The sequence below is a fragment of the Bos mutus genome, chromosome 2 (assembly GCF_027580195.1).
Source record: "Bos mutus isolate GX-2022 chromosome 2, NWIPB_WYAK_1.1, whole genome shotgun sequence".
Lineage (NCBI taxonomy): Eukaryota > Metazoa > Chordata > Mammalia > Artiodactyla > Bovidae > Bos > Bos mutus.
In genome coordinates, this window is record NC_091618.1 from 120,907,324 (window position 1) to 120,930,490 (window position 23,167).

At 39.4% G+C, this 23,167-nt stretch overlaps 1 protein-coding gene across 1 annotated transcript in view; it reads right to left on the reverse strand.

The window, feature by feature from the left end:
- The window catches only part of CERKL (CERK like autophagy regulator), a 136,572-nt gene that overhangs the window by 14,711 nt on the left and 98,694 nt on the right, over window positions 1-23,167 (reverse strand). The window contains exons 3-5 of the mRNA XM_005905943.2: window positions 20,868-20,999; window positions 11,901-11,964; window positions 5,076-5,218 (exon numbers count right to left, since the gene is read on the reverse strand). Coding sequence (XP_005906005.2) covers window positions 5,076-5,218; window positions 11,901-11,964; window positions 20,868-20,999 — 339 coding nt within the window. The remainder of the gene's footprint in view (window positions 1-5,075; window positions 5,219-11,900; window positions 11,965-20,867; window positions 21,000-23,167) is intronic.

Here is a 23,167-nt window from a genome sequence, read left to right on the forward strand (position 1 = left end):
TCCACCTCCAACCTTTGGAAAGGGAGTAGCTGGGAGTAGGGCCCAGATGTCCATGTCTTAGCAAGTTTTCCAGGTAACTTTTATGCACTCTAAGGTCTGAGAAAAGTGGTCCAGAAATCTGTTCCTCAGTGGATCTTTACCAGCTGTCAATCACCTCAGTTCAGTTCAGTCGCTCAGTCGTGTCCAACTCTTTGAGACCCCATGAATCGCAGCATGCCAGGCCTCCCTGTCCATCACCAACTCCTGGAGGTCACTCAGACTCACATCCGTTGAGTCAGTGATGCCATCCAGCCATCTCCTCCTCTGTCATCCCCTTCTCCTCCTGCCCCCAGTCCCTCCCAGCATCAGAGTCTTTACCAATGAGTCAACTCTTCGCATGAGGTGGCCAAAGTACTGGAGTTTCAGCTTTAGCATCATTCCTTCCAAAGAACTCCCAGGGCTGATCTCCTTCAGAATGGACTGTTTGGATCTCCTTGCAGTCCAAGGGACTCTCAAGAGTCTTCTCCAACACCACAGTTCAAAAGCATCAATTCTTCGGTGCTCAGCCTTCTTCACAGTCCAACTCTCACATCCATACATGACCACAGGAAAAACCATAGCCTTGACTAGATGGACCTTTGTTGGCAAAGTAATGTCTCTGCTTTTGAATATGCTATCTAGGTTGGTCATAACTTTCCTTCCAAGGAGTAAGTGTCTTTTAATTTCATGGCTGCAGTCACCATCTGCAGTGATTTTGGAGCCCAAAAAAATAAAGTCTGACACTGTTTCCTAGGCCTTTCCAACGATCCTTTAACCCTCTATAGGCTGCCTTTGGACCTCTAATTGCTAATTAATCTAGACTAGGTGAGGGTAGGGGGAAGCAAAAACAAATCAATCCATTTTACTTCCCAACCAGATTATGTTGAAGGTTTTGGAGAAGGCTACATAACTAGAGGGATATATTTAAGATTATCAATGGATTACAGTACTCTATGAAACATACTTCCTCCATTACCATGGTTAATTAGGAGCAGGCCATAAAAGCATTCCTCTAGAAAGACTATTTAAAAACACAATGTAATGTTGTCATGTGCAGTAGAGAATGACACATATCATGACTCAAGAAAAATAAAGACCATTTATTCCCTTGAGTTTGAAGTATGCTAAGTATGCCCAAACACAAATCCTCTTAGAAAGCTAGAGATTGCTTTTTATTTTTTTGTCTTCTCAGGCTTTGCAACTTTGCCACTTTCCTTTAATTCCACTGAACCTGGCAATGATAACAGACATGACCAGAAGTCAGAAAATCATTTTAGTCATCTTCTACTCTGCTTAAGCTATACCTTAATCCTGAAGAACTTATTTTTTAACACTCTGAATTTAAGAGGAAAGTTGATGAAGAAAGTAGATGTAAAATTATAAAACTGTAGATTGCTTCATATTTTTGTTTGAATAATCTAAAAGAGTACAATTTCCTGAAACAAAATGTGCTCCATCCAAAAAGATATCTACATGCCAAAAGAACATGCTGCTCACATAAATAAAAACTATGTAATTTTAGCATTCTCACAAAAGCTATAAATGTTCTGCCTCGAGGTAAACATTTTAATTAGCCTGAAAAGTTGTTTTTCTTAACACTACCAGCAACTTTACTCACTGCCACCTCCCCAAATCTGCTAAAATGTGCCACATCCAACGAGTAAGGACAGAAGCAGCAGATCATCTAACGCATGACTGATGGAAGAACCAGGCAGAAACTACGGAGGCAAAAAGAAAAAAAAAAATTGTCCTTGGAAGTGCAAGCACTTCTGCAGAACAATTAACTTAATTAACCAGACATCATGAATATTCATAAAGCCATTAATGTCTCCCACATCCAAACAGATAAATGTGATGTAATGACTTCCTAGTCAAGCATATCTAAAATTCTCACGAAAACTGCACCTACACTTCGGTTCTTTGCCTAAAATATCATAGAAATTAACAGTCCCTTGGCAATATTTTATTCTCCTTAAATTAATTGGAATGTATGATTTATGAATTCTATAGGAATATATGGTTCCCAGTCATCAGTATGTGGATTGAGCCTTGTTTTACATCAACTGGATTGCTTTTTTATTTTTATGTCCTCTTTGGCTTTTTTCTCTATCCTCCCCCTCATACCTTTAATCGGAATCTCTCTGTATAGTTCCTTAGCACCAGTTCCCATAGCAACAAACACCATTGCTAATGGCCAGTAGTTCAAATACAGGCTTCCCACATCTGATCCATCTGAGTCTGACCATAATTCAGTGGTTTAGTCTGTTGGCTCAGTGGAGTAATTTACTAAACACGCTCCCTCTGGGTATCTCTCTCCAGGAGGCAAATGGCTCCAAAGGCAGACCATCTTCTGCATTCAGCTTAGAAACTTCCTGCCTAGCTCTTGTTCCCAGTCTCCACAAAGCCCTGACCAGACATAGAGTCCTCATATTAATTACATCCTGCACATGATTTCCTCCTATTAGATGCAATCCATAAGCTGGAACTTCTATACAATCACTAAAGTTTTGACAACAGGCTGTATCTTCTAAACAAAAAGTATTCAAATGCCATTTCTATCGATCATATCCACTGTATCTGGAAAATGCTCTCAAAATCAGAAATATGTTTAAAAAGTATGATGATAATAAAACTCAATGCTATTCCTCTATAAAATCTGAGTTGCATGTTAAAAAGTAAGCATAACCAGAATTGTTTCTAGCTCGCTATTCACTTGATGTCAAATGCATACCTGTGGAGACACCCATCCTTCCACTTCTGATGTACAGCACTGAATGAGTGACCTCAGGGGTGTAAGTACTATGGAAAAGAAACAGTGAGCTAAGCATATCCACTCTGCCCGAAGGGAAAAGGTTGGGAAAGTTCCACCATTATAGACATACTCCTAAAATGACACAGAAAGGTCAAAGTGTGCTTCCAAAGCATCTTTTTGAATTGATGCATTTTGTTATTGTCTACCTAAAAGGTTTATTTTCACAGATTTTTCTTAACGGGTTTTATAATCATAAGGATATATCCTTATAACCCTCTCCTTTTAAATTATTGTTTTTATGAAGGACTTTTTCCTCTAAAAGAGCATTGGTATGTCTCCTATTCTTTGTCGATTGATAATACAAATATACTAAAATCCACACTAATTGACTCTGGTTATTGAATGGATAGAAAGTTGATTTCTTTTTCAACCATGTGCATTGTTTTCTATTTTCACAGGAAACAACACAACTGACCCTTAAACAACATGGGTTTGAAGTCAGTGGATTCATTTCGATGTGGATATTTTTCCGTTGTGAATACTATGCCATGCTGTGCTAAGTCGCTTCAGCTGTGCCTGACTCTTTGTGACCTTATGGACTATACCTGCCAGGCGCCTCTGTTCATGGGATTCTCCAGGCAAGAATACTGGAGTGAGTTGCTGTGCCTTCCTCCAGGGGATCCTCCTGACCCAGGGATGGAACCCACATCTCCTGCAGCTCCCACACTGCAGGAGAATTCTCTACTGCTGAGCCACCAGAGAAGCCCAGTGAATATGATGGTGGTGGTGCTGTAGTCCCTAAGTCGTGTCTGACTCCTTTGACTCCATGAACTGTAGCCTGCCAGGCTCCTCTGTCCATTGGATTCTCCAGGCAAGAATAATGGAGTGGGTTGCCATTCCCTCCTCCAGGGAATCTTCCCAACCTGGGAATCGACCCCGATTCCCTATTCCCAGTGGGCTGAATTTGAGAATGCAGAGAAAAGAAGGGCCAACTGTATATTGATCAAGGATCAACTGTAATTGTTTCCACTCTTCTTATGGAGATGATAATATGTGATGTTTTAAAATGAAAAAATCTCACCTTTTTCACTATTGTTTGTTTCAATAATAATTTGGGAGGAAAAAGTGAAAGTGAAGTCGCTCAGTCATGTCTGACTCTTTGTGACCCCATGGACTGTAGCCTGCCAGGCTCCTCTGTGCATGGGATTTTCCAGGCAATAGTACTGGAGTGGATTGCCATTTCCTTCTCCAGGGGATCTTCCCGACCCAGGGATCAAACCCAGGTCTCCCTCATTGTAGACAGACACTTTACTGTCTGAGCCACCAGGGAAGTCAAGGACTAGATTAATGTAACAAACCTGCCAAAGATGCTGTTGCCTGTTCCAGATGCCTGTGTTGCTCTGGCTGTTCTCCCTGACTCACTTCCACTTTCTTTTCCTCCCTTCCCCTAATCAGGCTTATTCCTAGAGCAGGTTCCCAGAAGGTTGCTCCCTTGTCTAAACCTCCCATTGTTCCCTAACAGCAATTCAGACCCTTTCCTGTGGCATCCAGAAACCACCAAAGTTTAGACACATTTTGACACCAGTACCACCCAACAAATGGCCTGTGGTCTTTTCTTTCACATTCCTGGATTTTGCCTTGCCACTTGTTATTTTTGCAGCCAAGAAAATAATGTATTCTTATCTTTCAGGCCAGATCCTACCTATTTTTAGGTCCCGTTCAAGTGCCACTTGCTCTATAATTTTTTACATTTATGCACATAAACCTTATTAAGCGTTCATGGTGTCACATTCTGTTCTAGCTGATGGAGATAGAGCAGTCAGGATGAATCCTTTTGGCGTTCTCAAACTTATCTGTTTATCCTTCAATTATGGGAATTGAGTTACTACATTTTATCCCATATGGAATTATAAGCAGCTTGACTGGAGTGGCCCTATTTTGAAATTTCATATCTGGAACTGCATGATCATTAAACCTTTATATGGGAAGGTAGAATAATAGTCCCATTTGTTGTTTGCTTAACTATATTAAACTCTGCAAATATACCTCTAATTTAATACCACAATAACCTCATAATGAAGGGGGCATCATGTGTGTTATCTCTCTCTTATTTAGAGAAATAAGGCTCAAAGAAATTAAATAACTTGGGCACCATCTCACACGTGCTAGCAGAGATGCCAAGCGTGGATCTTTCATACTCAAAGTCTGTGCATTTAACTCTGTGTGATGCAGTCTAGGTTAGAGAGTAATACAGGAAGAGATGGGGGAGAGGGTTCACTTGGCAAATCCAGGGGCCCTCCCTTGCCTGCTGGTATCACACCAAGTGGAAGCTGGGCTCCGACAGGAGTCAGGATGCTGTCTGTTTCCAACCCCGCATTCTTCTGGGCTCTAAGAAGCAAAGCATGGGCTACTTCACTGGCAGATCCATCTCCACCAACACATACCACACTGGAAAAGAAATTAAGTCAAAGAATGAATGACATCAGAATAACTGGTAATAATTTGTGAAATGTAGACTTTAAAATATTAATCTTACATATTATATTTGCATAATTACTCATCGCTTCAAATATTTCAATATATGTCAATGGATAAGAAGACACTAGCACTGTACTGATAAAGTTTACAAGAAGACATTAGCTGAACTTTATTATGGTTCAACTCAAAAAATATTCAACATACAGTCTAAAAGTCAGATGAGTGGCTCAGATGGTAAAGAATCTGCCTGCAATGCAGGTGGCCCAGTTTCAATCCCTGGATCAGGAAGATCCCCTGGAGTAGGGAATGGCTACCCACTCCAATATTCTTGTCTGGAGAATCCCAAGGACAGAGGAGCCTGGTGGGCTACAGTGCATAAGGTCACAAAGAGTCAGACACGATTAAGCAACTAACACTTTCACTTTTCACTTTCAAGAGGCATTAAAACACTTGAACATGTTAATTCACATCTGACCTGAATTTTGCTTTGTTAATATCCCAAAGCATATTATTTTTATTTTGTTTATGTTAATAAGTCAATGAAATTCATTTAACTAACACAACCAAAAGCATAAAACCCTGCTAATTTTCAATATAGCTCTGAAAAGACAATAAAAGCTCTGAAAAGCAATAAAAATCATGTAAAATATAAAGCTTTAATTTAAGGAACTACTAATTATCATTAGTTATAAATGTCTATTGCAAACATGAACTGGTTTTTATCTCTTGGATATTACTGCGATACTGAACTTGTAAAGTTAGTGTTACTAGCCTTTGGCTCTAGTCAGTACTAAAATTTTTTAGGACCTCACCATAAGTACACTACAGGAGGGGGGAGGTGGGAATCCATGAAAGTCATATAGAATGTCAGAGGTTTTGTCATAGTCATTTGTATTTAAAAGATGTAAAATAACGGGCTTCCCTGGCAGCTCAGTGATGAGTCCACCTGCCAATGCAGGAGACATAGGTTGGATCCCTGATCCAGGGAGATACCACATGCCACGGAGCAACTAAGCCAGTGAGCCACAACAATTGAGCTTGTGCCCTAGAGCCGGGGAGCCCCAGTTCCTGAGCCCATTTGCCCTAGAGCCTGTGCTCTGCAAAAAGGGAAGCCACCACAAAGAAAAGCCTGCACACTGCAATTAGAGAGTAGCCCTGGCTCACCACAACTAGAGAAAAGCCCACACACATGAACAAAAACCCAGCATAGCCAAACATTTAAAAAATAATAACATTAAATATAAAAATCACATCAACTGACCCAAAGGTAAAGAGTTTGTATTATTGAAAGCAGGTGCCATGCCCCACGACCTCCCAGGCCCTGCAGCAGAAGAGTCTGCTCTTTTAAATGAGAAGCAGTTTCTTGGCTCCAGCCCACTGCATCATCCAGGAGGCAGGCTTAGAGGACTGCATCTTCTGATTTTTCTAGGGAAGCCACAGGACCTGCTTTGGGGGTAAGTCTCCTAACTTATAAACATTAACAACTAGCATTCGATATATTTAAAAATTCTTTTTGCCAAACAGAACAGCCCACAAGGCATAATCAGCAGAGATTCCTGGTTCCCTAAGTTCAGGAAGCTCCAGAAGCTGGTGGATCCTGAGGCTGAGAACATTGTCTCCATCAGCTGCCTCCACCGTGTTCTCAGTCTTCCAGCCCCAGTACTTAGGTGGGGTTCAGGGCTAAGGCTGCATATAGCCTGGGCAATCCAAGGTCCATCCTAACTAGAAGAAATTCTATGATACAGGATATGACCCAGGTCATGTTTGCCCAGGGATATTATTTTGTGTCTGAACTGATTCCAGCAGTCTCAGTGTAGCCACTAATTCAGAGAAAAGTGATTATGCCTACTGAGCACCAACTTCATGTCATATAACATATTGGCTCTTTTCTATTAAATTCTTAAAAATCTGTAAAATAGGCATTAGCCTTATATTTATATATGGGGAAGCCAAGGTTTCATTTGAATCTTATCTGTATGATTTCAAAGACCTCTACGGATAGATTTTCAAACATTTTGTGGACTTAACTTCTAGTTCTATGCCTGTCTACCAACCAAGAGTGTGTGGCCTAAAAAGCTCATGTAAAGTCATCCAACATATCTAACTGAGCACAAATAACTTGCCTCTTCCGTATCATATGGTAACATCTGACCCCTGGAATCCTGCACCCAGTTAAAGCACTGTGTACATGTTAACTCTAACTGCTAGAGTTAGTAGAAATGAGCCTTTCTCGGGACACATGTGTGAGTTAGCTGCTCAGTCGTGTCCAACTCTTTGTGACTCCATGGACTGTGGCATGCCAGGCTCCTCTGTCCATGGAATTCTCCAGACAAGAATGCTGAAGTGGGTTGCCATTCCCTTCTCCAGGGGATCTTTCTGAAACAGGGATCAAATCCAGGTCTCCTGCATTACAGGCAGATTCTTAACTGTCTGAGACACCAGAGAAGCACATATAGGAATATGCTCTACTACAAAAACCTTTGAAATATTGTCATAAGGCATTCTGTGTTAAATATTTTGAAACTAAAACAAATGATAATTACAATAATAAAGTAACACTTAGTGAACAATTACTATGTATCAGATGTTGTCAGCACTCTCCATATATTAATTTATTTAATTTGAACAATAACCACACACAGTATACACTTTTACTCCCAATTCACAGATTTGGAAAATAAAACATAAAAAGATTAAGCAACTGTTCCAAGGTCATACCATGGTAAGTTATAGAATGAGATTTTGAAATAAGACAAGTTGGTCTTAGAAACTACACTACTATTTGATACATTAGACTCCTTTCTTACATAGAAGACCCAGTGAAAATAGCCTTAGGAGAGTTTTATTATTTTGGAAATCAGTTTAACAGTAGAATCACTGTGGAATTAAATAAGAGAAAAGAACTTATGTTGACAAATACTAGATCATTAAGATCATCTCGAGATATAATTACCCAACCTAGGAAATATACTTAATATAAACATAAAAGAGTCTAGCTATTAAAAGAAAAGGCAAAAAAATAACCTTTTAAAATGGGTTAATTCAATCACACTTAAGAGCTACCCTAAAACATAACCCTTTAGAAGTAAAGGGTAAACCCTTGTGTTTTCAGAATAAACTCTTTCATGCCTGACCAAAAGTAAAGCTTTGCTGTCTAGAAAAGCACAATTGGGAGCTAATATCTCATTTCTCTTTATTAAAAGTGATAAAAAATACAAATGGGTGTTTGTGTATTTGTCTATCAACCCACATCATTATTAAAATTTTTATTATTGGATTTTCAACTTAAATTTTTTTTTGAGAAGAGATACTTTTTAACCTTACTTACTAATACAGATATCACAGTGGTGATAGAATGTCAATGTAAGCCAAATAATACCTGCTGCTGCTGCTAAGTCACTTCAGTCGTGTCCAACTCTGTGTGACCCATAGACGGCAGCCCACCAGGCTCCCCCGTCCCTAGGATTCTCCAGGCAAGAAAACTGGAGTGGGTTGCCATTTCCTTCTCCAATGCATGAAAGTGAAAAGTGAAAGTCAAGTTGCTCAGTCATATCCGACTCTTCACGACCCCATGGACTGCAGCCCACCAGGCTCCTCAGTCCATGGGATGTTCCAGGCAAGAGTACTGGAGTGGGGTGCCATTGCCTTAAATTTAAATGAAGGAAAAAACTAATTCAACAAAATATAGTTTTAAAATGCTGTGAAACAAAATAATAAAATATTAGTATATGTATCTTGTCTGGAAAATTCCATGGACAGAAGAGCCTGGCAGGCTGCAGTCCATGGGGTCACAAGAGACATGACTGAGAGACTGAGCACACGCAATATATGTGTAATTGCATAAGAGCTACAGATTAGCACTTTTCACACTTACAAACGCAACTGTTTCTGCTTCAAGTCTATATATTCGATATTACTCTTTTCTTTGTCTTTACAAAACTTCCTGTTCATGCCCAGTATAGAGGAGGCAATGTGGAAACTGACAGGGTTTCCTCAATGGCTCAAATGATGAAGAATCTGCCTGCCAGGCAGGACACCTAGGTTCAATCCCTGGGTCAGGAAGATCCTCTGGAGAAGGGAATGCCTACCCACTCCAGTATTCTTGCCTGGAGAATTCCACGGACAGAGGAGCCTGGCAGGCTACAGTCCACGGGGTCACAAAGAGTGGGACAGAACTGAAAACACATAATATATGGAAATGGACACTCCTGCAAACTCCAGCAGTGGATCTGAGAGCGTTTGCTGGAACACACTGGAGTTGCATACCAGCGGTCATGAGGACTGATAACAGTGTTCCTGTTGGCATTAGGAATATGTCACGATGTGTCTTCATAAAAACATATGCAACTCATTAAAGAAAACTTCAAAATCTTAATAACCTTATTAAACGTTATTTACTGAATCATTTTGCTTCTGAATAATATCATAGAATTTCTCTAGGATCTTAATCTCTGGTCTATGTCTAAAAACCTTTAGGTGATTTCCTCCTCACTCCCTATCAATAGCTCCAGTAGAGACAGGAGGAGATGCCTCAGGCTCAAGTTGAGCCCCTCTTCCATCAAAATACCAAAGAATCCTGGGGTTACCTCATCCTGTCCTTGAGTCTTTTATATCAATTTCTCAAAAAGTACTCCTACAACTACTCATCAAACAGATTCAGGAACAGGGTGCTCATGAATGTAGCGTGTCCCACTTTCAAACAATTCTACTTGTTAGAGAATTGTTCTCTGGAATTGCCTACAGAAACTGTTTCCACTGTTCTCCTCGTATATATGCCTTTCTATGTAATTCTAAATAGAATGACTTAAAATGACCATTTTATTAAGATAGTTATCCCAACCACCATTTTACCTCCTGCTGAAATAACTAGACTCAAAAAACCAAATGAACTATTTAAAGGATCTTAGAAGACTTCCAAAAGAAATTTTAAACTATTATGAATCCTAAATTAATTGGCATACTATACAGTGAAATCACTGGAGCTCAATGAACATAATGGCTAGGTAAACTATTTGGTGAAAAAAAAAATGTAGGTAATAACTAAAGGATCTATAGATCTTGTAGTGCCACACTGCAAAATAACACTTCCTGCCATGTGGAATAAATAAAAAGTATGTTCATGTAAAGAGAAAACATTATTCTATTGCATTTAAGCTATAGTTTTTCATCATTCTGCAAAATTCTTCTTGATCCTTGCACAGTTAATTACCAATGGACATTATTTATAGATAACACATTTCCTGGAACACTTCATAATGTTAATAGGCAAGACAAGGTGTAATACCTACAATATCTGTTATTCTTATTATATAACCATGTTTTAAAGCAAGGACTTATTTGCAATGCAACATCTCTTATACATTCACAAGTTGTGTTTCAGGACCGTGTAGCAAATTAAGGTAGCTAGCTGGTAGGCATGATTCCCCCAATTACTTCTCTTAAATTGTATACTTGCAAGGTAATTTCCTAAATGTAGCCTATTAATCAATCTGTCGAGCACTAAGTATAAGGCTCTGCAGTAATCTCCTACCTCATATTCTTCATGCTCAATATTTATAGACCATTGCCATCTAGATTCACTCCCTTCGATTAAATTCCTTTTTGAAAAATTATGTCTTACTTACCAAACTTCCTTCTTCATCCAATATTTTTCCTCACCTCAAAATATTAAGTATTTCTGAAAACTGACCTTGGTAATGCTCCAATCTGATTGCATCACTTTCCTCTCTAACACATTCTAATAATTTTTCAGGAGGAGTAAAGCCTTCCAATACAGTTGAAAGACCCAAATGCCCTTCCTGATATTGTGAGTCTATTGCTGCCCACCCCCACTGCCATCACCATGAGACAGAATAATTCACATGCCTGCCACCTTTTAAAACTCTGAAACATCCACCCTTGCAAAAAACCTTCCCTAAAAGAATACGCTTTTAGTCTTGTACATCAATCCAGCACTTTAGCAAATTGATTCACCTACATTTTTAAAATGTCAATTGAAATATACGTCACTTGCCTTGTTTCTAACGTTTGCATGCCAGTGAAAAATTTCTACACATGCCAGCAATGTATTGCAAACAACAGTTTCTAAAACCTACTATGAATAACACACTTATTTGGTACCCACTAAATTATAGAAGATAAGTAAAATCAGCACATTTTTTTCATCCTGAAAATAATGCATTTGTTTTTATAAAATATTTACACTCAATCATAGCCAAATTAACCCGGGGGTAGCTAATAATACTATCAATAAATTTGCAAAAGAGGATCATAATATAGTTATGCCATATGACCAATATATTATCTTCCATCAATGCTTTTCTAGATACTCACAGGGTTAAAGCCAAAAATTAAGAACTCAAGATGCAAATATATGTTCATAAGGTAAGTATGAGGCAGCACACGGTAACTTGCCAGTACTTATATTCACACCCCTCCTTCGGGGTTTCTATGCACAGTCCTGTGAGGTAGATGACTGTGCCATATTACATTACCATCATTAGCTGTTACTACACATATATGCATGAAATACAGCCCAATTACATACATCACAAATAGTTAAAAACTGTAAGTTCCAAATATGGCTAAAAACTAATGAAAATATTTAATAACATAAGCTCTATGGTATATGTAGATGAAGAATACAACCTACCCATCAAATCCCTGTAGTTCACATTCTTTGAGTAGTGACAGGGCATGCCCTTCATATTCTGTTACTGTATTAGAAGAGGAAAAAAAAAAAACAGAAAAAGGTAAAAGTTTTAAATGAATGATCTACACTTTTTAACTTGGTTTGGCAAAATAATATGCTAAACATATGGCCAGGTCGTAAAGCAAGATATATTCTTGAATATTTATATTTTAATCATGGCAAGGAGGATTGTTACTTGCTCAGTGTGTTTTATAGCTTTATGTAAAAGAGGGTCATATATTTATTCCAACTACATAAGTCATTTGGGGATATCCCATTAGATAATTTATCTTGGTGCCTGTCAGTTTAGTGTTCCCTAAATAAGACACATTTCCTTTAAATCAGAAGCCTAGGAGCAGCAGTATTTTGAAAATAAAGCATATTAGCTGGCATCAGATAGTCAATGTTAAATCGCTTTGGCAACCTTACATGAATAAATTACTTGAAAGGTTAGTGTAAGATTTACATACTAGAAGAATGTGTGTCTGGAACTGCTAGACTAAAAAGAGGAGGAGTTGGATGTGAAAATGTGAAGCCAAGCCAATACCAATGATAACAGACCCAACGCCAAGGAGGGTGGCGCACAGGCCCACCAGAGCCCAGATTCTCCGAGGAAATGAATCTGTCACTCCCTATTGCTGTCTCTACAGTCATGATGCCCTATACAGTACGCAAATGCCAGTGAAGACAGGATAAACTGGCACACTGCAGATGGCACCAAGCGGTCCAACCGCATTTAGCATTTTCTGGGGCAGCTCTGCCAGAAGAGACAGCCCAGCTGTATCCACCCATCAAAGATTTCTGCTGACTGACATGACACTGCAGATGGATTTTTTGTGTAAGAATGTGCATCATTATATGCGAGATTACATTAATCTTTCATGCCTGTCTGTCCCTGGTGCCAGCATGGTTCAAGCTTTTCCTACAATGTTTTTAGATATTGTTAAAAATTATTAGTCTTGGGGTCTAAAAGAATCATTCTGTACCCAGCAGCATTACATTGTAATTTTCCCACAGCTTATTCAAATGCTGTGGGAAAATTCAACATTCACAGGAATAAAACTTCTCAATTAAATTCTATTTAGCAGAAAGTGACAAGAAAACAAAATATAAAATATCAACATTAATAAACAGGTTATCATCCATGACTGTGTGCTGATCATTCATCTGTAACTCCAGTAAGTAGCTGCAACCTTAAAAGCAAAATAATAAAGTATCTTACAAACACACATTGAGAATAATTAAGGGTATTAGGGAAGAAATATTTATGCTAAGAGTCAGTTTATCAAGTCTCGGTTTTATTCCAAAGATTGCTTTGGTAAAGCTTTTCACATCCAAAACAAAATTAAGCCTTAAAATTATCTTTGATATTTAAAACTGATATTTTTATGTAAAGTTTAAAAAAAATCTTAGAAAAAATAAATAAATTTTCAATTTATTAAAAAAATTATCTTCTTAAATGATAGATGAAAAAACATCTGTGTCTATTTCTTCCTTTCATCTGTGATGTGTGTGTGTGTGTGTGTGTGTGTGTGTGTGCTAAATTGCTTCAGTCGTGTCTGACTCTATTTGACCTTACAAGCTGCAGCCCACCAGGTTCCTTTGTCATGGGATTCTCCAGGCAAGGATACTGGAGTGGGTTGCCATGGCCTCCTCCAGGGGATCTTTCCAACCCAGGGATCGAACACATGTCTCCTGAAATGGCAGGCAGATTCTTTACTACGGAACCACCTGGGAAGCCCCATTTAGAAGGAGTAGAAGGAATCAAAACATGTATTTATACAGGATATTATGGGCTCTGGAAGCAGAAAGAGCCATATTCAAATCACTCCAAATAAACAACAACATGGGCTGCCAGGAAGCTGCAGTGTCACAAGAAAGCTACTAGCCTCTTCTCTCAGCATCATTCCTTTGACAATCTGACTGACACCTCTCTTATATAGGAAATTTGGAGTTTTCATTGTTTACAACTCTTTGAACACACAGTTCTCACTGCTGGGATCCCTGTACACCTCAACCTTCAGTTTAAATATTACTTCTTCAGAAAGACAGTATTGGAGAAAAGTAATGTCCTGAGGTTGATATTGATTGGTGGTAAGGAAACAGGCTAAAGTTAAATCAGATGAGTTTTGATTCTAACATAAAAGAAACCTTTCTTGGTTTGGTGAGAAAAGTCTGTAACGGGGTAAGATACTGAAATGTCATTTTCTTTTCTGTCTCGTAGGTACTTCAAACTTAGTAAGTTCAAGTAGCAGCCATCATTCTCACCTTCAAATACACTGCCTCTCAATTACATCATTCTTTCTAGTGTTCCATCATCCATTCCTCACTACCCAAGATAGGAAATGTCTTCTTTCTAGAGTATCCCTTTCTTTTACTCTCTGCAACCACTCTATGCCCAAAGCCAGCTGTTCCTGCCTTTTAATTATGCCACTGCATCCCAACATTCCTCAAGCTGATGCCCTAGACCCAGTCACCACAATTTTTAATATGAAAATTACATCAGCCTCTCCTCCAGTCTCCCTCTATTTACCCACTCTAGCCAGAATGATCTTTCTTAAGCATATGTTTGATCACACCTCTTCCCTACATAAACTCCATTGATGACTATTCATTGTCCGCAGGGATAAATTCCAACTCCCTAACTGATATCCTAGTATTAGAAATGGATTGGTCATGTATATCCATAATTATTCAAGGGATAATAAAAAGAACTTTTTGCCCATAATTCTCTCTCTCTAGCTGGATTTGATTTGTGGACATTTATGATCCAGATTTTTGTTAACATGTAGGTATAACTGGGAGGGAATAATGCCTCAGCCAACTAGCATCTTTTTAACAGTTTTATCAGATTACCTAGCTTTCTGCTGGGTGAAATCAGGAGCAATCGGAGGTATCTCCATGGAAGGGAAGGCTTCAAATAGAGACATAAAGAGCCAAAGGGAAAGAATCAAAAGAAATTTGGTAAAAGTTTCAAAAGTTTAAACACATGATCCCAGAAGGAGGGTAAAAAGTGACAAAAACCCTACATTCTTGACAACTCTGCCCAGGGTCAGACAGAAGGTAAAAGTATCTGGTGACAAAGCACTCCCATGGGCCCTGAGCTGGCAGAGATCAAAGCTACATTCAGAGAAGTGTCTTTGACCACGATAATGATGATGAACATAACAAGGTCTAGGAGCTGTGTGACTATAAAGATTGACTGAAGAAAATGGAATTGCCTGTCTTGAACAAGTGAGATCAAGGGACTACATGATATCTGTTTGCAAATACCTCAAAGACTGTACACACAAGATAGGACACACTTATTCCATTTACTTTTTATGGTGGCGCTAGTGGTAAAGAACCCGCCTGCCAATACAGGAGACCTGAGAGACACGGGTTTGATCCTTGATCGGGAAGATTCCTCTGAAGGAGAGCATGGCAACCCACTGCAGTATTCTTGCCTAGAGAATCCCCATGGACAGAGGAGCCTGGCAGGCTACATCCAGGGTCACAAAGAGTTGGACAGCACTGAAGCAAGTTAGCAGGCACAAAAGATAAACGTCAGCGCGGAAAGTCACAAGGAGGCAAACATCAGCTCACAAGTTCTTCTTGCAGTGTGCATTTCCCACAGACATTTGGCAAAGGGTCAAGTAGGTCTGCAATCCAGCTAATACTCTTATTCAACATGTTAGGTGACTTTGGACTACATCAGCCCAGAAGAGCGAGCACCTGTTAGTAAGTGAGGACAGAGGAGGCGCCTTTTTCTAATATGTACAGGGGCACAGTGACTCTGAACTGCAGTTGAGAACGCCCATCAGTATTGTCCAGTAACAGCACGCACTGACTCCGCCACACGATGCCCAGGCCCAGGCTGTGGAGCACCCCAGGAGCGGCACTTCTTCCACTAGGAATGCCACACTCCTGCACTCCACCACAGGAGAGAAATTGAACTAGATGGCCTCCACAGTTCTTTCCAGTTAATTTCTCTGCTGCCTTGACTTTTTTAATCTCATTGTTCTCTGAGTTATCCTATGATGTCCAGAATTCCCCTCGTAATTCTTAAAGTCTGCTCTGCTTTGAGAGGAAGAGAAAGTAATGGTATCATATGCCAGAATGGGCTTTCCACTCTTGCTCTTTGATTCATGTATCAAGTTGTTAGGAATAAATAACTCTTTTTTAAGGTTCTTCAGGTCTTCTGATATGATTATTAGATAAGATACTGCATTGAAAGTAGCAGCAGAGGGGAGATACTCCTTTAGCTCAACTATTTCAAAAGATGCCGATCTATATTTAGAAGGAGTTAGACTTTCAGCACTAACCAAAATGAAATTAATATACTATTATTAATGTGGTGAGAATCTTTTTTTTAAACTGGAAGTCTGTACCTTTTGACACCCTTCAACCCTTTCACCCCCCACCACCAAACCTCTGGAAACCTGTTCTCTGTATCTACATGTTTTGATTTGTTTGTTTGGGGGAATTTTTAAAAATATTCCACATATAAGTGGGATCATATGGCTTTCGTCTTTCTCTGACTTATTTCACTTACCACGGTATCCTTAGGGTCCTTTTATATTTCCCCAAATGGCAAGATTTCCTTCTTTTCTATGGCTGAAAAGTATTCTGTAGTATGGCATGTACATGTGTGTGTGTGTGTGTGTATACACACACACACACACACACACATACATATACACACATTTTCTGTATCCATTCATCAATTAATGAACACTTAGGCTGATTACATGTCTTGGCTATTATAATGAAAATAAAATGTAATGAAAAATAAAAACAAATATAAACAAATGGGAACCTAATTAAACCTAAAAGCTTTTTCACAGCAAAGAGAACTATAAACAAGATGAAAAGACAACCATCAGAATGGGACAAAATATTTGCAAATGAAGCAACTGACAAGGGATTAATTTCCAAAATATACAAACATCTCATGCAGTTTAATACCAAAAAACAAAGAACTTGGTAAAAAAATCAGCAAAAGACCTAAACAGACATTTCTCCAAGAAGACATACAGATGGCCAACAGGCACATGAACAAATATTCAGCATCACTAATTAGAGAAAGTGAAAGTGAAGTCGCTCAGTCGTGTCCGACTCTTTGCGACCCCATGGACTGTAGCCCACCAGGCTCCTCCGTCCATGCACATCAAAACTATAGTGAGGTGTCACCTCACACTGGTCATCATAAAAATATCTACAAACAATAAATGCTGGAGAGAGTGTGGAGAAAAGGGAACCCTCGCACATTGTTGGTAACAAGTAAATTGATACAGCCACTATGGAGAACAGTACAGAGGTTCCTTAGAAAACTAACAATAAAACTACCATATGACCCAGCAATCCCACTCCTGGGCTTAGACCCAGAGAAAACCATAATTCCAAAAGATACATGGGCCCCAGGGGTCAGCGCAGCACTATTTACAATAGCCAGAACATGGAAGTGACCTAAATGTCCATCAACAGAGGAATGGATAAAGATGTTGTACATATATACAATGGAACATTATTTATCCATAAAAAATAACAAAATTGTGCCATTTGAAGAGATGTGGATGGACCTAGAGACTATCATACAGAGTGAAGAAAGTCAGAAAGAGAAGAATAAATATCGTATGTTAATGCATATATGTGGGATCTACAAAAGTGGTACAGATGAACCTTCTTGTAAAAAAACAAATAGACACATAATATCGAGAACAAATATATGGACACCAAGGGGGAACGGGGAGTGGGATAAACTGGGAGACTGACCTATATACACTTCTATGTATAAAAAGTGTTCTTGCCTGGAGAATCCCAGGGACGGGGGAGCCTGGTAGGCTGCCGTCTATGGGGTTGCACAGAGTCGAACACGACTAAAACGACTTAGCAGCAGCAGCAGCATGTATAAAACCAATACTAATGAGAACCTACTGTAGAGCACAGGGAACTCTATTCAGTGCTCTGTGGTGACCTAAACGAGAAGAAAATCCATAAACGAGGGGTTATATGTACCCATATAGCTGATTCACCTTGCTGTACAGCAGAAGCTAACACAACATTGTAAAGCAATTATACTCCAATAAAATTTTTTTTAAAGAAATAATTGTGTAATGCATATGGGAGTACATATATCTTTTGAGTTGGTGTTTTTGTTTCCTTTGGCTAAATACCCAGAAGTGTGGAATTGCTGGAGCATATGGTCTGTGTGTGTGTGTTCAGTTGTGTCTGACTCTTTGTGACGCTATGGACTGTAGCCCACCAGGCTCCTCTGTCCATGGAATTTTTCAGGCAAGAATACTGGAGCTGGTTGTCATTTCCTACTCCAGGGGATCTTCCCAATCCAGGGATTGAACCTACATCTTCTGCATTGGCAGGTGCATTCTTTACCACTGAGCCACCAGGGAAGCCCTTATGATGAATACATCTTGTTACAAGTTTTACATCATGCCTCATTATACAGCACTCTCTTAATGAATTAATCATCATATAGAATGTATTACATAATTCATAGTCCATTTGGAGTCAGTGGTGCACAGAACATATATTAAAACAATGGTCACACTGGACATGCAGAAAATTTGTGCTCTTTCTGTTTTACTCTTTCATAAAAGATACTTTTTAAAAGTATGAGTTGAATCTTATTAATACATAATTTATGAAACTAAAATATGCCACATTATGACCATGTTTCTATTGCACTTTACAATATACAAGGTAGTTTTAAATATACAACCTTATTCAAACTACAAAATTATACAGTGAGATAGGCAGGATAAAATTTTTCAGATAGCCACATGTTTATTGTTCTTTCACATAAAATAGGAAACATTTTAAAAATATAAATGTTAAGCCAATATACATACCTAAATGGTTTCATAAGCAAAAGATGTAATTTTATAATTTTGCTTGCAGCAGGAGTGTTAGGCAGCTAATAATTAGCCATTCTGCACAAATATATAAATAAATTCTAAATTTGCATTTATGTAATATTCTAATTTTATGTTAAACTAAATATAATATTTGTAACATTTAAATTGTAGGGGAAAAAGCTTCTAGACATAATATTTTTCTCTCCAAAACAATTACTAAAAAGGAAAGCACATTCCTATCATTTCTTCTACCTTAGTTCAAGCCTCATAGACTGGTTTTCTTTCCTCCAATGTCTCCCTCATGTTTTCTGCTCTTTATCCTGATGATGTAATCATCTTTGCTAAACTAAATTACAACACCGTGATAAAAAATGTACAGCCCCTCGGGATCAATGCACAAACAGTAAACTCCCAATTGTAGCATGAAGATTTATCCTTAATCTGGACTCAGACTTCCTCTTGTGCGCCTTGTTGGGAGCCTTCCCAACTTCAGTTCAGGTGTCCTCAGCCTCTAGGAAAAGGGGTCCCACTGCATCTCCTAGGAAGGGTCTTGCTGCCTAAGAAAGCGCTCCAGGTGCAGCAGACATAATACATTAGGACAGTCAAATTAATAAGAAAAAATTTTAATCCTCATTCAGGATTAAAACATGTTGAATCTCTCACATATGCACACCTCTTCCCATCCCACTAGATTTGAATGAAGAAGAACCAAATTAATTGGCAACCATTTTACAGTGATGGAAAGGACCATATTTAAGATGAAGCCAAGGTTAATGAAAGAAATACCAAAATACTAAGGGCACAGTGCACACAGGCATACCCATCCATCAAGTCATGAGATGTCGGTTTTAAACCTTATTTACATTGTGAGACCCATCTCCCTTGGTTGCAGCTGAGCAAAGCCAGGTCACTCTGGGCACCTTCCTTGGGAACTTATAACTAGGAGATTCCAAGTGCATTCTGGCCTTGTATCCTGAGTAGGCTTATGCAACACTCTTCATCAATTAAAATTCACTACACATGTATATTATCTGTTAAGTGTAAATAGAAGCTACCTAGAAGTAAAACCAGCAAAACTGAGGGTGTGATTTACAACAGCATCAACCCTCCTCACCTCATCCCCTTGGGAAAAATAAGAGTCTCTAAGAAATCAAAGCAGGTCCCTGGTGGTCTAGTGTCTAGGATTCAGTGCTTTCACTCCTGCGGCTGGGGTTCAATTCCCTGTTAGGGAAATCACTGGGCTTCCCTCATAGCTCATAGTTGGTAAAGAATCTGCCTGCAATGCAGGAGACCCAGGTTAGATTCCTGGGTTGGGAAGATCCTCTGGAGAAGGAAATGGCAACCCACTCCAGTATTCTCGCCTGGAGAATCCCATGGATGAGGAGCCTAGCAGGCTACAGTCCATGGAATCACAAGAGTTGGAAACAATTTAGTGACTAAACCACCACCGCCAAGCAATCAAAGAAATTTGGTCACCAAATTTTAACAGCTGAAAGAATTTTACTCTTTTTTCTATGAACTTCAGCATTACCAAATTTCTGTTTTCCTGCGCACAAACCTAAGCACCTCTCTTGTTTTAGACAATGATTTTAAGCTGCTGGCTTCTCCAAATTCATCTAATTCAGCAGTTAAGTGCTGAGTTTTGACCCAACCAGCAGGGGTCAGAGTCAGAACAAAAACCACTTAATGAAGGATTTCATGGAAGACATCTAACATTTAAGTGAGCACAAATCAATCACTGCTGAACTGCAGAGATAATGTGCAAACAGCCAGCATCTCAATGAAGATACTGATACATGTGCAGCCCCCTTAAATATGATATCTAATAAATTTTAAAGTCTGAAAAAGGTCTAAAGAGATAATAGTGATACTCCAATAAAAAATAATAACATTGAAACAAAATAATTGAATTATAATCCTGTAGCTGGTTGCAGTAAGTTATCAAAGCACATAAACAAGCTTTAGATATTACAAGTAGTTTCCTAAATTTGACTCAAGAACAAACTCAAGGTTATCTTGCTTCCTCAAGTATGATTTTTTTTAAAAGGCGAAATTATGTTCTGAAAATACTTACTTGTTACGTCAGTCTTTATTCCTGCAATCTTCAACAGTGGTTCAACCTTTTCATAATAGACCTGAGTAGCTTCTTTTTTGTGGCTTTGGGGGTTAAGGAGTATTTTTAATGACTTTGGTCTGTTTGAAAAACCTAAGAGGAAAATATGAATACAGAAATTATAAACTTTCTGTCAGCACTTTTTTCTTTCCCTTTAAACCACACACTAAAGCCAGTTAAAATGTTATACATGTATTTAATTAGTATTTGCTATTTTTATTTGACAGCATTATTAATAACAGCATTATTTTCAAACATTTCACATTCCCTAGCAATGAAATAGGAATCTCTCTCTTAAAGTTAAGTCCTGAGTTATAACAAAGCATTTTCAACCTGTGAAGGAAGGTGTGAATGAAAACAACTTTGTGAATATTAGATGATTTTTATGTATATTTACCAAATCACCAATAATAGTGAATATATCCAATGTTTCTTAAGCACCTGTTTCTGGGCGGGGGTGCAGGGAAAGCAATAGACTGTAACAAATAGGAAAGTCCATTTCCTCTCCTTGGATAAATATGCTCATTATTGGAATTGGGTATTCCGTTGACCCCAGGGCTACCCAGGGCTGACCTGCTGGTGAGCTCAGGGTGGAGGATTCGGGGCTAGGTCAGGGCCAGCTCTAGAGCAATGCACGCTGGGAGCTAAAAAGAGGGCTTAGGTCAGAGTTCAAACCTGAAAGGGGGCCGGAGAGAAAGAACTCTTCCCTGGGGAACCGGAAAAGCAACGTCTCTCAGCGGGATTGGCGGATATGGTGCTGCCTCACAGTTGGAGCTGAGATTTGATACTACAATTTTCTGGGCTTGCAAGATGCTTATCACTTAGAGCCCAGTTGGAGCAGGTGCAGAGCAAATTTTCTGTTGTTAGGAAGGGGCAGGAGGGGACAGAGGAGCCAGAGGAAAGCTGACGACTATTTCTTTCGTGGTAAGCTGCTCTCACTGGGCCATGCTTCAAGGTTAGAAGAGCAGTTACTAGCATCCATTTTTAATGAAACTGTTACAAAAGCCAAAAGAAAAATGCCCATTACGCTCATGTCAGTTTTTGTGCCTCCAGCAGAGACAATATTTTCTTACCATAATTGATATAATAAAAAATGTTCAATGAATCATATTGTTTGAATTCAGGGAGCATCTTGGCTGAGGTCTGGACAGGACGATGCTGAACTCCTTGTTCTTCTGTAATTGGCTCTGGGCTCCTTTTTTGGTGAGAGGTCTCTGCCAATCTGCTAACTATCCAGTCTTGAAACCTCAAAGCCACGCTGAACTCCTTTTTTCCCCCTTTCCATCAATTCCTGCATTCAGATGAGCGCCCAGATTTGTGTGGTGATAACTGTTTGCTTCCACGCCTTTGCCCTAGCCATCTCTCTCTGGCTACTCACAGATGTCTTGTAGCATACCCCTTCCACTGCATCCTCAGATCTTCTAGTTCCCAGCAGCCCTGCACTGGTTCAAAGCTCCAGGGCCTATCTCTGCCTGAGGAGAAAGCCTGAACCCCTGAAAATAACATCCAGAACCTTCCCCCAACCAACTCCAACCTATCCTCTCTCCTTCCTTTCACACAGATTCAAGAAATACTTATTGAGCATTTGTACTGAGTACTGGGAAAAGGAGAGGTGATTCATATGTGGCTCATGCTTCAAAGGGGGAAGATGTATCCACAAACAGAAACAGTACAAGACAGAACAGATCTGTTAAGACAGAGGCACAAAGTGCCCTGGGAGTGCAGAGAGGAGGGTCTTATTAGGGATCTGTAAAAGGGCTTCCAGAGAAGGTAGCATCTGAGTAAGGCTCCGGGCTCACGCTGCTGTTTTCTACCACTTGCAATTCCCTCCTGCTTCACACCTCATCCTCTCCCTTCCCCCAAACAGCAAAAGCAGGGCCAGGAAGAAAATACCAAGGCATGAGACCTGCACAGAAAATGCTAGAAGCAAACTAAGCACAGAGGGTTTTCTGTTTCAGTCCAGCTTCCCCTTCATGATCTCGACCCACTGTATCACTTGCAGAACACCAGGTCTGTCCAGTCTTCCTCCATTCAGGCTCCCTTTCCACTCTGCCGCATCTCCAATCCTGTGAGAAGGCAGCCACTTTTTCATAGCTCACTTCAAATACCACTTCTTCACTGAAGCCTCTCCTGATCACCAACAGATTCACCTCTCAGGCTTCTTACTCCTAGGTTATCTATCTTCTGTCCATCTGTTATCTATTTTTTATATCATTTGTACAAAAATCTCTGATAAAAGACTCAGTGTCTCAGGATTCCCA